The 13,451-nt window shown below is 41.0% G+C and overlaps 1 protein-coding gene across 3 annotated transcripts in view; it reads right to left on the bottom strand.

The window, feature by feature from the left end:
* Positions 1–203: 203 nt before the first annotated feature.
* The window catches only part of ALKBH8 (alkB homolog 8, tRNA methyltransferase), a 59,356-nt gene continuing 46,108 nt past the window's right edge, over positions 204–13,451 (bottom strand). For 2 of the 3 annotated variants that reach the window (XM_049110023.1, XM_049110024.1), the window contains exons 10-12: positions 11,629–11,885; positions 3,939–4,088; positions 204–2,858 (exon numbers count right to left, since the gene is read on the bottom strand). In XM_049110023.1, coding sequence (XP_048965980.1) covers positions 2,310–2,858; positions 3,939–4,088; positions 11,629–11,885 — 956 coding nt within the window. In that variant the 3' untranslated portion in view covers positions 204–2,309. The remainder of the gene's footprint in view (positions 2,859–3,938; positions 4,089–11,628; positions 11,886–13,451) is intronic. The other variant, XM_049110025.1, reaches the window with a different exon arrangement.

Genomic DNA, 13,451 nt, shown 5'->3' with positions numbered 1-13,451 from the left:
ATAATGTACCTTGTAAGGAGTTTATTCACTTTCATCGCTTATGCAGTAACAACGAACTGACCATTATTTACTCACTCTACTACTGATGGCCTTGTTATTATTGAGACCTAGAAGGACAAATAGAGAAATTCATAATCATAATGGGAAATTATGATATATCTGTTGCAACTTATAAGCAAACAAACAACATTCCCCCCAAAAAAATCAGTAAAAAATAGGTTTTTATTACACAATTAAATTAGATTTGACATCATTCAATACCTAAACTCCTGTGGGCTTTCTTTGGGAGTTAACTGTAATAGACATTTTCCCCAAATGCTTACTATATTCTTATAGCACTCAAGAGCTCTGTAAGTATTATTTAAGCTAATTTCATAACAACTCTTCCAACTTTATAGCTGAAACAACTGAAGCATGGAAAAAATCAGGGAATTTGTCCAGAGTTCCACAGCTTAACAAAAAAAAAAAAAAGGGGGGGGGGGGAGACCAAGAGTTCAACTTTAAATCTGATTCAAGAGCCAAAGTTTTGAATTCCTATGCTATTTTCTACCTGTTCTCCCATTAATTTTGGTATTTTCATCTTCCTTGAAAATCATCTATTCCATCTAGAGTTTAAAATTTATTAGCATGAGTGCTCACTTTGGCAGTACATATACTAAAATTTATTAGCATGAGCTGAACTTCAAATTACGATGTGAAGTCCTAGAATTTCTATCAGATTAAAACTGCTTTTTAGCCCCATATTTTTTCTTTCCATATCATAAACCTTATAAATTCATCTGGAGGGAACAATTATAACAATTATAATTATAACCATTGTCTCACCCAAGACCTATTGATCACTTCTGGTTTCTGGAATGTTGATGCTTGAAAACAACTTATCACAAACAGTAACAAGAGATACAATCGTCTGGGCATCATCATTCATGGAAAGCAATTTCTCTCAAAGTTGTCTTAAGCATTATGACTATAAAGGCAATGCATGCTGGCAGTTATTTACAGAAGTACTTTCCTTTCCACATGATCATTTGACCTATGCTTAACTTTCTACCTTTGTTCCTCCTAGAAACTTGACCTAAGTTAACAGAGTAACTGTGACATATTTGTAAGTAAAAACTGCTGATCGCACCCAGACTAGAACAAACTGTGAATGACTAGAAATACCCAACGGTGACACGATGGCTTTGACTATATGGGCATAATTAGGTCTGGCTGACAATTTTTACTTTAGCTATTTAAACAAAGGAGTTAGTACAAGAGCATATTGGGGCTGCCTATAGCACCCAGTGAACGCATTTGGGAGACCAATGAATTCTTGGTAATGAACTACTCAGGATTAGTGGTTATCTCAGCCCCTTAAATATAAATCTTTTGTTTAGATACAACCTCTCACTCCATTTTGCATTTTCCCCATGGCATTTATCACTACCTAGCACATAGTATCTATTTATTTGCTTATCGTTTGTCCTCCTTCTACAATGTAAATTAGAGGGCAAGAGCCTCTGTTCACTGCTCCACAACCAGTGCTTAAAATAGTAACTAATATATAGGAAGGGTTCAATGAGTATCTGTTGGATGAAGTTCCTACTAAGGTATAATTATTATCTGATGGACTAAAATTTTACTGAGCACCTACTATATGTCAAGCCCTGTGAGGTGAGGGCACAGAATGGTTATCATCTGTGATTTTACAGAGTTCACAATCAAAGATAAAACTTCACAAACAGGATGCCTGGGTGGCTCAGCGGTTAAGCATCTGTCTTTGGCTCAGGGCATGATCCTGGAGTCCTGGGATCGAGTCCTGTATCGGGCTCCCTGCACAGAGCCTGCTTCTCCTCCCTCTGCCTATATCTCTGCCTCTCTGTCTCTCATGAATAAATAAAAAAAAATCTTAAAAAAAAAAACTTCACAGACATTTCTCTACTGACCAAGAATATTTTCTTTATTAAAATGTTATATGATTACATTACCAAGACTCTACATGATTTAGTTCAATTAGTAACATTTATAGCAAAAAAGTTTATCTTCAAAATATTGTATTCTCACTCCGGGATCCCAAATAGTCACAGACTTTTACAAACCATCCCCGTTCCTCCTCATTTAGGAGAAGTCCACTTTTATGGACAAAAGGAAGTCAGCGTAGTAGCAGCCTGGATGCATCCTAATTAATCTCTACTCCCAAATTTCTCTCAGGCGGTCTCCTTTGGCACTTTTCCACAAGTTCTCTCTTTAATGAAAAAGACAGTAAATCTCATCTTTAAAAAAACAAGCTGAGCATTTCTTCCCTGTATCTATGTTCACAGAGATGATCAGACCTTTTGAAGAATCACACACCAGTTGCCCTGATCATAGTAGCTCTGCAGGATGCTGACACTGTTCAGAGTCTGGCAGGTGGCTTCCAGCTCTCCCTCACAGAACACGTGGTAGTATCGGTGAAACACAGGGCCTGGGTCATGGGCTCCGGCTGGATGCCCAGGCTTGCCTTCTCCAGGGTTTCCCTGATGGTGCCAGGGAACCAGCAAGTCTTGAGAAGGAAAGGAGGTCCTATTTGTATGAACAGGCAGCTTAGCATTAGTGACTGTCCTTGCCTTATGCCCTCCCTCCGGGAGGTCAGTAACAGAGGAGACACAGCACTCGGAGTCTCGACTACCTACATTAGGCACCTGCTCCACCAGCAACTCTGGCATGGCTGTATCACTGCTGGTCCCCTCTTCCTTTCCTTGGCTAATTCTATTTTCTCGAAGATACTTGGATTTCTTCTTATTATATTCTTGTTCCATTGCCCAGACGTAAACAAGTGCCCGCCCACCAGGTCTCAGGAGCCGAACGAGTTCTTGGAGAGCCGCCACTCTACGTTCCTGGTAGAAAATACATTGTCCTTTATCAACCAAGAGGAGATACGGAGAGGAAACAGGATAGTATAACTGACGAGAGGGCTGTTTTTAATTAGGATGAACAGCAATATAAAACACAAAAGAAAAAGAAAATTCTGTTCTGTGATTGAAGGGAAAAAGGTATTAAAGAAACAGGGAAAAGAACATTTTTATTTGCGTTAATAAAATAGACATGGAGGGGGATCCCTGGGTGGCGCAGCGGTTTGGCGCCTGCCTTTGGCCCAGGGCATGATCCTGGAGACTCGGGATCGAATCCCACATCGGGCTCCCGGTGCTTGGAGCCTGCTTCTCCCTCTGCCTGTGTCTCTGCCTCTCTCTCTCTCTCCGTGTGACTATCATGAATAAATAAATTAAAAAAAAAAATAGACATGGAGGGTTTTCTTCTTGATTTCATTCTGAATTCACTTTAGGTCATCAGGTGATGCCAGCACAGGGCAATCTATAAAATTACTGCTTAGATTAGGGGAGAAACCACTGACACACAGGAAAAATTAGATTCTTTTTCTTCTTGTAAGAAAAATATGAAACATTTAATTCACTTATTTTAAAATTAGAAACATATGTGGCTAATTAGAAGCATGAGTAGCAAACTACTACCAGCTAAATACCTGAATTTTGAAAAAAGGGAAGGATGGGAAAGAAGGGAACCCAACCATTAGGGAGGCAAGCAAGGGGCTGAGGAAGGCAGAGGGGAAACAGAGGAGCTTGGAGGCCAAGGGAGTGGGCAGGAAGCCCAAGGTTGCTGAGCCCCCACAGCCCGGACAGCTGAAATGTAGGGACCCTGCATGCGGGGAAGCCAGGAGAAGATGAGAAGACTCAGGGTAGCCCAAGGGTGGAGTCCACGAGCTTCTGCGGGAGCACCACTGCCCTGCAGCCCCTCTCCAGGCCACATGCCTTCTCATCAGAGTGAACAAACCTCAGGATGACAAGGAAGAGAATGGTAAGGAAGGAAAGAAAAACTAAAATCAGGTCCACCGCGGTCACTTCCACAAACATCTCTCATCACCTTAGCTATAGGTTCTTGGAGAGAGAGGCGATACTCACTGCTGTTGAAAAATGGTGAATCACAGCAATGGAGATGCAGGCGTCACAGGACCCGCTGCACAGGGGCACTGCCAGCGCGTCACAGACGAGGGCCTGGAAACACCGCTCTCTGCAGATGTCCACTAGCTTCTGGCTCCGATCACAACCAATCTGTAATAAAGAAAAAGAAAGAATTGCATAATATCCTGTTTAAATGTCAAGAGAAATTACAAGGAATGGGTTTATTCATTAGTATAAGTTATTAGATTTCACATTGTGAAACAGTGCAAGGTTGTGATTTTCTGCTCCTGCAGCTGGCACAAGGTCATATCACGTGCTTACAGGGCAGTGTTGCTAGTCCTCACAGGCATCAAACTGAACTCAAATTACTGAATGGAAACAAAAGGACTAGAGTAAAGATGACAAAGGTGGAAACAGGAAGTCCTAACTGGCATCCCAGTGGATCACCAACCAGAATCTAGATCTTTTTGTAGTATCATGCGTATAAAAATGGAAATTATCCCATAAACACAGACCTTCAGATTTTTGTGCAGAGTTGCAGGTGTCTCCTGACATGACATAAACTGTACTGTGATGGCCCAGATAGCAGGAGGACAGCTGGGGTTTTGCCTGCATTTATTTATTTATTTATTTATTTATTTATTTATTTATTTATTAATAAATTTATTTTTTATTGGTGTTCAATCTGCCAACATATAGAATAACACCTAGTGCTCATCCCATCAAGTGCCCCCTCAGTGCCCGTAACCCAGTCACCCCCACCCCCTGACCACCTCCCCTTCCACCACCCCTAGTTCGTTTCCCAGAGTTAGGAGTCTCTCATGTTCTGTCTCCCTTTCTGATATTTTCCACTCATTCTGATATTTCCCTCTCATTTGCCTGCTTCTTTTTACTTTTCAATATATTTTATGTACAATTGTGGGACCCAGGAAATTTAACAAAAATCCCCTACCCCTGGACAAGCAGAGCAGGACTAACTCCATTTTGTGCTACACCTGCCACCTCCTGTATCACCCCCACATGACCTGCTTATTGCTTAAAGTGCTGCCCCACCCTAGTCAAGCTGCTGGGCACACCCTAATCAGAAATCGGCTCATAACAATGTAACTCTGCCTTGTGCCCGCCAAGCCAATTCTGACCAAAGTAATAGGCCAGCTCAAATGGATACTATAGGGTAAGATGTAATTCAATCGGCCACCTGCATGTGGACTGACATGACTATGCAACTTTCTGCATATCCCATTGGCCACTGGCCCCTATAAAGCTGCTACGCCTCTTAGTCTCGGGGTCCAAGTCCCTGCTCCGCTGGTATACTTGGACCCAGGCTCGAGCTTGTAAATAAACCCTCGTGTGTTTGCATTGGTGTCGGCTCCTTGGTGGTTTCTCGGATTCGCGATCTTGGGCACAACACAATCAGAAAATAAAATCCCCAAACAATAAAAAAGTAAAATAATTTATTTCATTTTTTAAAGCTATTGAGTCTTGTTCTGCTAAATTTATACCTAACCTATATATATCAAGAATAAAGTGATGAATTCAAAATTTGTCGAACACTATTTAATTGAACTGTTTAGTCAAATGCAATCGCCTTGAGGGAATAGCCGCACCCCTTCCTCCCCTCCAGGCAGGGAGGCCTCACACACCTTCCACACCACCTGGTGTGTCTCCTCTCTAGCTCTGCTGGTATTTTTGTACACAGTTTTGTGTTTAATCCTGAGAGTACCATATGCATGCATGTGCACATGTGTGTGCGCAGGTAGGGAGAGAGCACATTGTGTACAATGTGCACAGGTAAACTGAGGGAGGGCTAGGAGGGGGAGGGGCATAAGAAATGTTAAATCACTAATAATTATCCCCAGATATTTCTTAACTCACTCTGTATGAAATAGAGAAAAAGAAATGTGATAGATTTCAGCAGACAGAAGTAGCCACCTCAAGTCTGTATCTACTCATTTGAATTTTAGATGCAGTGAACACTGATTATTAGGTTCCCTCAGTCTATGTGAGAATAAAGAATACGAGTCTTCGTGTCAAAACAAGTCTTATTAAGTTAAATCACACTGCCATGCTAGTCATACTTAATAAGAATTTGCTCAATTTCTAACTGGCATTAAGCAGCTTCTATATTCTATCCTAGAGCTGCATTAATTTTTGAAGTATAATAAAAGGTACTAAGCTAGAGGTAAAGTATAGCGATGTATCTTTGATATATTTTAAGATGAGAAAGTACGAAGGGCCTATTGATAACAGTGACACCATTCCCAATTGCTTGCCATCTTTACCTACGTAAGATACATAACTGGCTCATTACTTTTATTTTCATCCGTATTCTATGCCGCTAAGCCAGCAGTCACAATATTAACCTGACAATACCACTCAAATAATATGTGTATTACATTTCGGTGGTTGCTACTTTTTTTTTTTTTTACAATAAAATTCATTTCATGGAGTCAGAAGTTTTGTCAGATTGTTATAAATCTTACTAAAAGTCTAAAAAAAATCCAACTTAACTACAAAACAAATACCAGGACATAGTGCTCAACAAAGAAGGGAAGTTATTACCCGAGAACCACAGATACAGCAGAACATGGAACACAGAAGCCAAAGCAAACAAGAGGAGATCCCTTCCTTCTGGCTGCCAGGCCACCACAGGTACCTGTACGAGTGCCTCTCTGCGCCAATGAGACCCACAAAGCAGCAGGTCTGGTGCAGACACGACGCATGCCTGGCTCAGCACCTTCATCCTGTGCTCACCCTGCCCAAGTCTTTCATAAGCTGCAATCAGATGGTCACTCACTTCCTCTCTCCCCATTCCTATTTTTCACTTTCCTTCAGCCTCCGTACCAAGGATACTACCCAATATCTGAGGTTCTTCCTAATCATGCTGCATAGTGTCAACAGCATGAGAGAAAAGGGCTTGTTGATAAATAAGATTTAGAAGCACTCACGTTTATTAAAGGACTCACGACAAGCTACATAATTCTGTACACTGGATGGAGGTCAGGGACATAAAAACACACACTGGTTAGGCTTCAACTGTATACTTACACTCCTTTACAATTTTTAGAATCTTCAACAAAACACGAAACATGCAATTCCAGAAGGACTGCTAAAAATGAAAAAACTTTCACTCTAGTAATCAAAGGTGCAAAATGCAAAACAAGGTTTCATTTTTCTCCTAGTAAAGTATCAAAAATACTTTAAAACCAAAATGCGCTTTGGTGATGGCGGTAATAAAACTCGCTCTCAAAGTGCTGGTGACAGTACAAACGGGCCCCACTGATTTTCAAAAGCAATTTTGCACACTGCTTTTTAAGGAAGATAAAAATGTTCATGACTCTTTTTGTTTTTTAAGTAGGCTTCATGCTCGGTGCAGAGCCCAACATGGGGCTTGAACTCACAACCTGAGCTAAGATCAAGAGTCAGACACTGAACCAACTGAGCCACCCAGGTGCCCCAGAAATATTTACAACTTTTGACCCAATAATTGTTCTTCTAAAAATTCATCCCCCAAAAAACTATCCAAAATATGAAAAAAAGCTAAATGGGCTAAAAAAAAAAATTGCCTTTTACTGGAGCAGCCACCAGGTATGACAGCAGATTCTTTGTATTAATAACCTCAACCCTGACACACACTCTTGAGTTATCTGTTAACAAACGGCAGACGCAGAAGACTTGTCTCACCACATGTAAGTAATCTGCCCCAAGTTAGCAGACGTAAGTGGTGGGACAGACTTACACCCAGGCTTTCTAACTCCAAAAACCCACATGCTTCCTTCCTTCCTTTCTCACTCCAAAAACTCACAAGTTTCTCAGAGTAGGTGCTCATTACTGTGTTATGTATACTAACTCCACACTGAACACAAGGAACCTCGCAGAGTGTTATAAGGTCCAGTAACTATGTAAGGGTACACATCATAGTGGAAATATGAAGTGATACGGAATCATCAAGTTGCATGCATACTTGTGATGATATAAAGCTGCTTTATTAGGGTATTAAGACTATAGGCAAACACCTTTCCGTTTGTCCATTTTCCGCATTGCAACTATTTTTATTACTTAAAAAACAAAACATTTTAAAAACTGCTAAGAAAACAAACAACTGTAGGGAAATCAGACTGGCAGTAAGGAGTTCAGAGCGCAGGGGAACAGGCAGACAAAGCCAGTCACGTGCAGTGAAAACAGCCCCCTAAAGTCTTGAGCTAAAGTCTGGCCTCAGCAATAACCAGCTGAACAACCTAGGAAAGGCACTTAGCTTCTGTTTCCTCATTATAAAAATGCCTACATCTCAGGGTTGATAGGAGAACCAAACAAAATGATGCATATTAAATACTTCCTAACCACAAAGGACTATGCAAATGTTATTATTACCATTTGGAACAAAGGGTGGACAAAATCTCTCATCCTGGAATCTAGATACAAAGAGAAACCTATGTATCCTCAAGAGAAACCTATGTATCCTCAAGAGAAACCTATGTATCCTCAAGGTATGTCATTCTGAGCTAGGGCCCACCCATTGTGAGTCTGTCCCATTTCCTTCAAGGTTACAGAACACAGCACTGTGTCTATTTCACTTTTCATGTGAGAAATAGAAGGTGAACTCACAGGTTTGCTCCTCACCATTCAACAAACCATCAATGAGTTTCCATCATGTGCCAAGTAAGTGAACAAATGAGACATGATTTCTGCCACATCTAAGACAACAGCAGCTGTTGTCTGTCACCAGAGCTGGCCGTGAAGTCTCTCTCAACAGAACGCCAGACTATATGGACTCTGCAGCTGGAGAGGAGGTTCTAGTACTTGTCCTGACATCAGATAACCTTGGGCCTGTTGTAATGTGACCGAGCATCCGTTCTCCCATTTGTAAAATGGAGACAGGAATACCAATCCCACACACTACATGAGAAAACAGAACACAGCACTTAGCACACAGCAGGTACCGGATATTCTTAGGGTCTTTCTGTTCTCTCCTTTACTGGGATAGTCAACAGTCAAAAACCAAAACAAAACAAACAGAAATGTACAAAAGAGTCTTATAAAAACATTATCTCCAATTCTTATCACTATAAATAGATTCCTGGCATTATTATTATACCTGTAATCCCAACTATTTACAGCAACCAAGAAAGTCCCTAACACGTATTAAGTAATGACTTATCTACGAACCACATTCAGAGTGAATGTGGTCTGAGACCAACGTACAGAATAATCACTTAGTGAGTGAGCCATGCTGAGGTCCATACTATGTCATCTACTGTTGGTACTATTATAAAGGTAGCAGTCTCTTGAAGGCATAAAGTCTTTGCTTATAAAATTTACCCCTGAAAATAAAGACAGCAGCCAGTGTTGATGACAGAAATGAGGAGGACATCTAAAAAAGTGAAAAGCAGCTGATAAAACTCTCTCTGAGAGCCTAAGCTAGTATTTTAAAAATATATTTTGTTAAGGAAGCGGGTAATAATGATAATCATAGTTTTTAAAATTCTGAGACAATCCTACATATGAATAACTCGAATGAATGTCTCAGGTCACATTCCCTCATGAGTATCAAAAAATGCACATATTTTCAGTCTCAAAGTCAGCTGCTCAAAATACACTCCAATATATAGACTGGAGCTTCAGCAACTTCAAAAGGCAGGCTTCCCGTTTATCACATGTAATTCCGTTTCTGGTATAATGAAAACCGTAATTCCAAGCAGACAAGGAGTTTTCATTCCTCCACTGAACCAACACTTACTGAGCCTTCCCAAGAGGCTAGACACTGCAGTAGGCTCTATGAAGAGCAGAGAGGAAGCAGTACACATGGACTCCCAACCATAAAGTGAATATAAATTATGGGAAGGGACTATACTTGTGATTTTCTAATTCTATTAAACATATTCCTCCTTGAGCAGATTCCGATTTTTTTTGCTCAGTTTACCAAGAAATCATTTTTTTCCTTCGTAACAGGATGATGCAATCCATAAGACTACGTCAGTGTCGTTGACCTCAGCCTCACTTCACTGTCCTGAGTGCTGCCTGACTCGACAAAGCTGTGGGTTATCATCAGGGAAGTCCAAAAGCAGAGCTCACTGGGAAACATTTTGGATAATACCTTAAGATGAAAATATCAGAGGATGTCAATTTGATTTTTAAGTGGCCCATCAAAACTCACTTCTTCCACATTAACAAACCTAACTCATTAGACCTTATTCTTTATAAACTAAAATTTAATTGTAAACATGATGATAATAGGTGGATACTAAGGTCTTATCTTGAATGAAAAGCTGTGCTTTTATCTGTCTCAATGTACAAACTGCCCTCCCTCAGGTGCAAGAGTGACTTTCTTCATGGAGGTACAGATTATTGAGGACGAGATCGAGATGCAGAGGATGCGCAGTGGGATGCACCCCAGGAGCCCGTGAGCGTGGGCTGCTCTTACTCTCCCGGCTATGCTCCTTACTCAGCTCCTCCTGCCCCGAATCTTGAAAAAGGGAAGCTTTAGTCCTCCCAAAGCAGCCAGGACATGGCTACCTACAATAATGCCCTAGTGCAGGGAGAATGTTACACTTCCCTGCATAGCAGGAAAAAAGTGGACCTTAGGCAAGGAAATCATAGCTACTGGAAAGAGAAATTTGGCAGGAGAAAAAAGTAGGTTCAAATCCGGGGCCTCATGCTGTAACCTAGGTCTCAGGGTTTAAGCTATTTTAAGCCTTAGTGTCCTCCACAGTAAGACACCTCAAAATAGTAACCTTTATTTCTTCCTTCTAAAAGAACACCATATGTGGCATCAGAAGCATGGGTTCAAGTTCCAGTAAGTCCCCTAATTATATGACAGCAGGGAAGTATTGTACTCCGTGAGTCTCAGTGGCTTCATTTCTAACAGATAAAAACATCAGCTTTTGTGGGACCCAGGAAATTTAACAAAAATCCCCTATCCCTGGACAAGCAGAACAGGACTAACTCCATTTTGTGCTGCACCCACCACCTCCTGTATGACCCCCACATGACCTGCTTATTGCTTAAGGTGCTCCCCCACCCTAGTCAAGCCACTGAGCACACCCTTACCCGAAATCGGCTCATAAAAATGTAACCCTGCCTTGTGCCCGCCAATTCTGACCAGAGTGACAGGCCAGTTCAAATGGTCACTATGACTGTGCAACTTTCTATGTGTGTTACAATCCCATTGGCCACTGGCTCCTATAAAGCTGCTACGCATCTTAGCTTCAGGGTCCAAGTCCCTGCTCCGCTGTGACCATACTTGGACCCAAGCTCGAGCTTGTAAATAAACCCTTGTGGGTTTGCATTGGTGTCAGCTCCTTGGTGGTTTCTCGGATTCACAATCTTGGGCACAACACTCTAACTTTCTCATACTTAGGAGGATCTAAGTAAAGACAGTGGCTTCTAGAAATATCCCTTCTGGACTGTTAAGAGCTTTATAAACATAAGATAGTCTTACTGATAATCTTAGGAAGCAAAATCTAAAGGGAGGGGAAAACACACACACACACAGACACACACACACTACAAATAATGGCACACATGACCACAAATTCTCAGGAGAATAAAAAAAGGAATAGGAGTGTTCGTTAATTTTCCATCTGTTGGTTATAACTTTTCAGCAATGACCTAAAAGACAGCATTATGTCAGGAGGCAGGTGATAACAATGTAACAAATTAAGCAAAAAGAGAGCCAGAAACAATGACTTGCCATATATAACTCCTTATTGACACCAAGATACTTTCCGTTTCCACACCCAACATCGGCTACTAATGAACCACATGGCAAACTTTTCAAGAACTCCACAACGCGTGGCCATGGAGTATGTCTCGTGCTGCTGAAGTGCTCAGCAATCTCTTCGTAAACTCGATGGACATAGTCTTGCTCCAGCTGTGAGGCTTCCCTGGCACTCTCGGGAAATGATGGAGGGGTCTCCTTCATCTGGCTGTCACAGACCAAAGGGTAACCTATAAAAAAATAAGGGAATATAAATCTTTCATTTTTATCCAAGTGATTCATAAAGTATCACGTCTTCTTAAAAGAACAAGCAAATCAATGCAAATTTGGTAGCTAGGGATATGCAGGCTCTGATCTATCAGTTTAAAAATAGCTCTTACCTAACAAGTCCAATTACACGTGTGAGGGGTCTAAGTAACAAGAAGGGGAAACCATGTGCAATAAGACATGACTGCAATTTTGCCTTATCACGCAGGTGGATTTTTCATAGTGAGATTAAGGGTCCTTTTGTTTAGGGAGGCATCTCGATGGGTCTGGCCTAACCAGAAGGAATTTAGCTGAATTAACACAATTTAGAGTTTTTCTCTTGGTGAGCAAAGAAACAGAAGTTCTGGGGCCCTAGGACTATTGGAAAAACAAGCCCCAGGAGCAAAGTGTCATTTGGTAATGATCACGAGCATTTAATGAAAACACTTGAGGCAGTTTGAGACGGATAGTCTCAATTCTCACAATAACACCATGAGACACACTATTGCATCCATTTTACAGATGAAGACAACACTGAAGCTCAGGACATTATGGTCCTGCAGTGACAAACAAGGTAAGCCTCAGAGCCAGTGCAGATTGCACAGCCCACAATCTCAGGGACTACAGGCATCGATCGCCTCCTTCGACAGAATCTGTACACCCTAAGGAGAACACCATCAAGTCAAGGACATAACAAAGGAAACTGAGAGTACACTGTTACCCTAATTAAATCAATTCTGAAGTCATTTCTTGTTCCCAGCAATCATGTCTAACACTCATTTTAAATCTTTGCCCGTCCTCTGCTATGCTATAATTTCCCTTTATCTTCAGCTGAAGTCTACGATACACGTTTTTATTGCAGGACATGCAGAAGGAAGGAGCGCTGCTCCCAGAGAAGCCGCAGTCAGGACACAGGCATAGTTAGAAATCATGTGGCAGCTCAGATGTGGGCAGCAGTGTCCATGACTTCAGGAATTCTTCCTAACTCTGGAGAAGGGGGTGGGAGAGAGCTGGTTTCTGCTACCATTTGTAGTGCAGCTCTAAACATTTCACGCAGACATTTAAAAAGGGGGTATAAAGCCCGACAGCTCTAAAATGTGCAGGTGAAAACGGACTGGTTACGTAATCTTGATCACATTAGAATTACAGTACCACACACTCTACAATGATCCTAAACCAGTCCTGGTAAAATTTTATTCTCTTGGCAATTATAAATATCTAAGTAATCTAAAGGGAGGAGAAACCCTTTTCCTAAAAAATTCAAATTTTGATCAAAAGTATCCAAAAAGATGTCCTTGAAGATGAAAAACATCTATAAACTGAATACACATTCAGAGCTTCTATAACATGCCTTACCTTTATAATTAACATTTGCAATAAAGAAACTTTTGCATAAGAAAATTTGCAGTGTCTCTCCAATTAGACTTCCAGTTCCTCAAGCTTTATTTTTCAGTATCTTGTAAAACTACTGTCAGTTAGACACTCAGCAAATACTAAATAAATTTTTAATAAAAAATTTGATATTTCAGGGCCTTAATGACACTTTTAGC

This window comes from Canis lupus, chromosome 5 (genome assembly GCF_003254725.2).
Source record: "Canis lupus dingo isolate Sandy chromosome 5, ASM325472v2, whole genome shotgun sequence".
Classification (NCBI taxonomy): domain Eukaryota; kingdom Metazoa; phylum Chordata; class Mammalia; order Carnivora; family Canidae; genus Canis; species Canis lupus.
The sequence above is the reverse complement of the archived record's forward strand: the minus strand, read 5'-3'. Positions and strand labels throughout refer to the sequence as shown.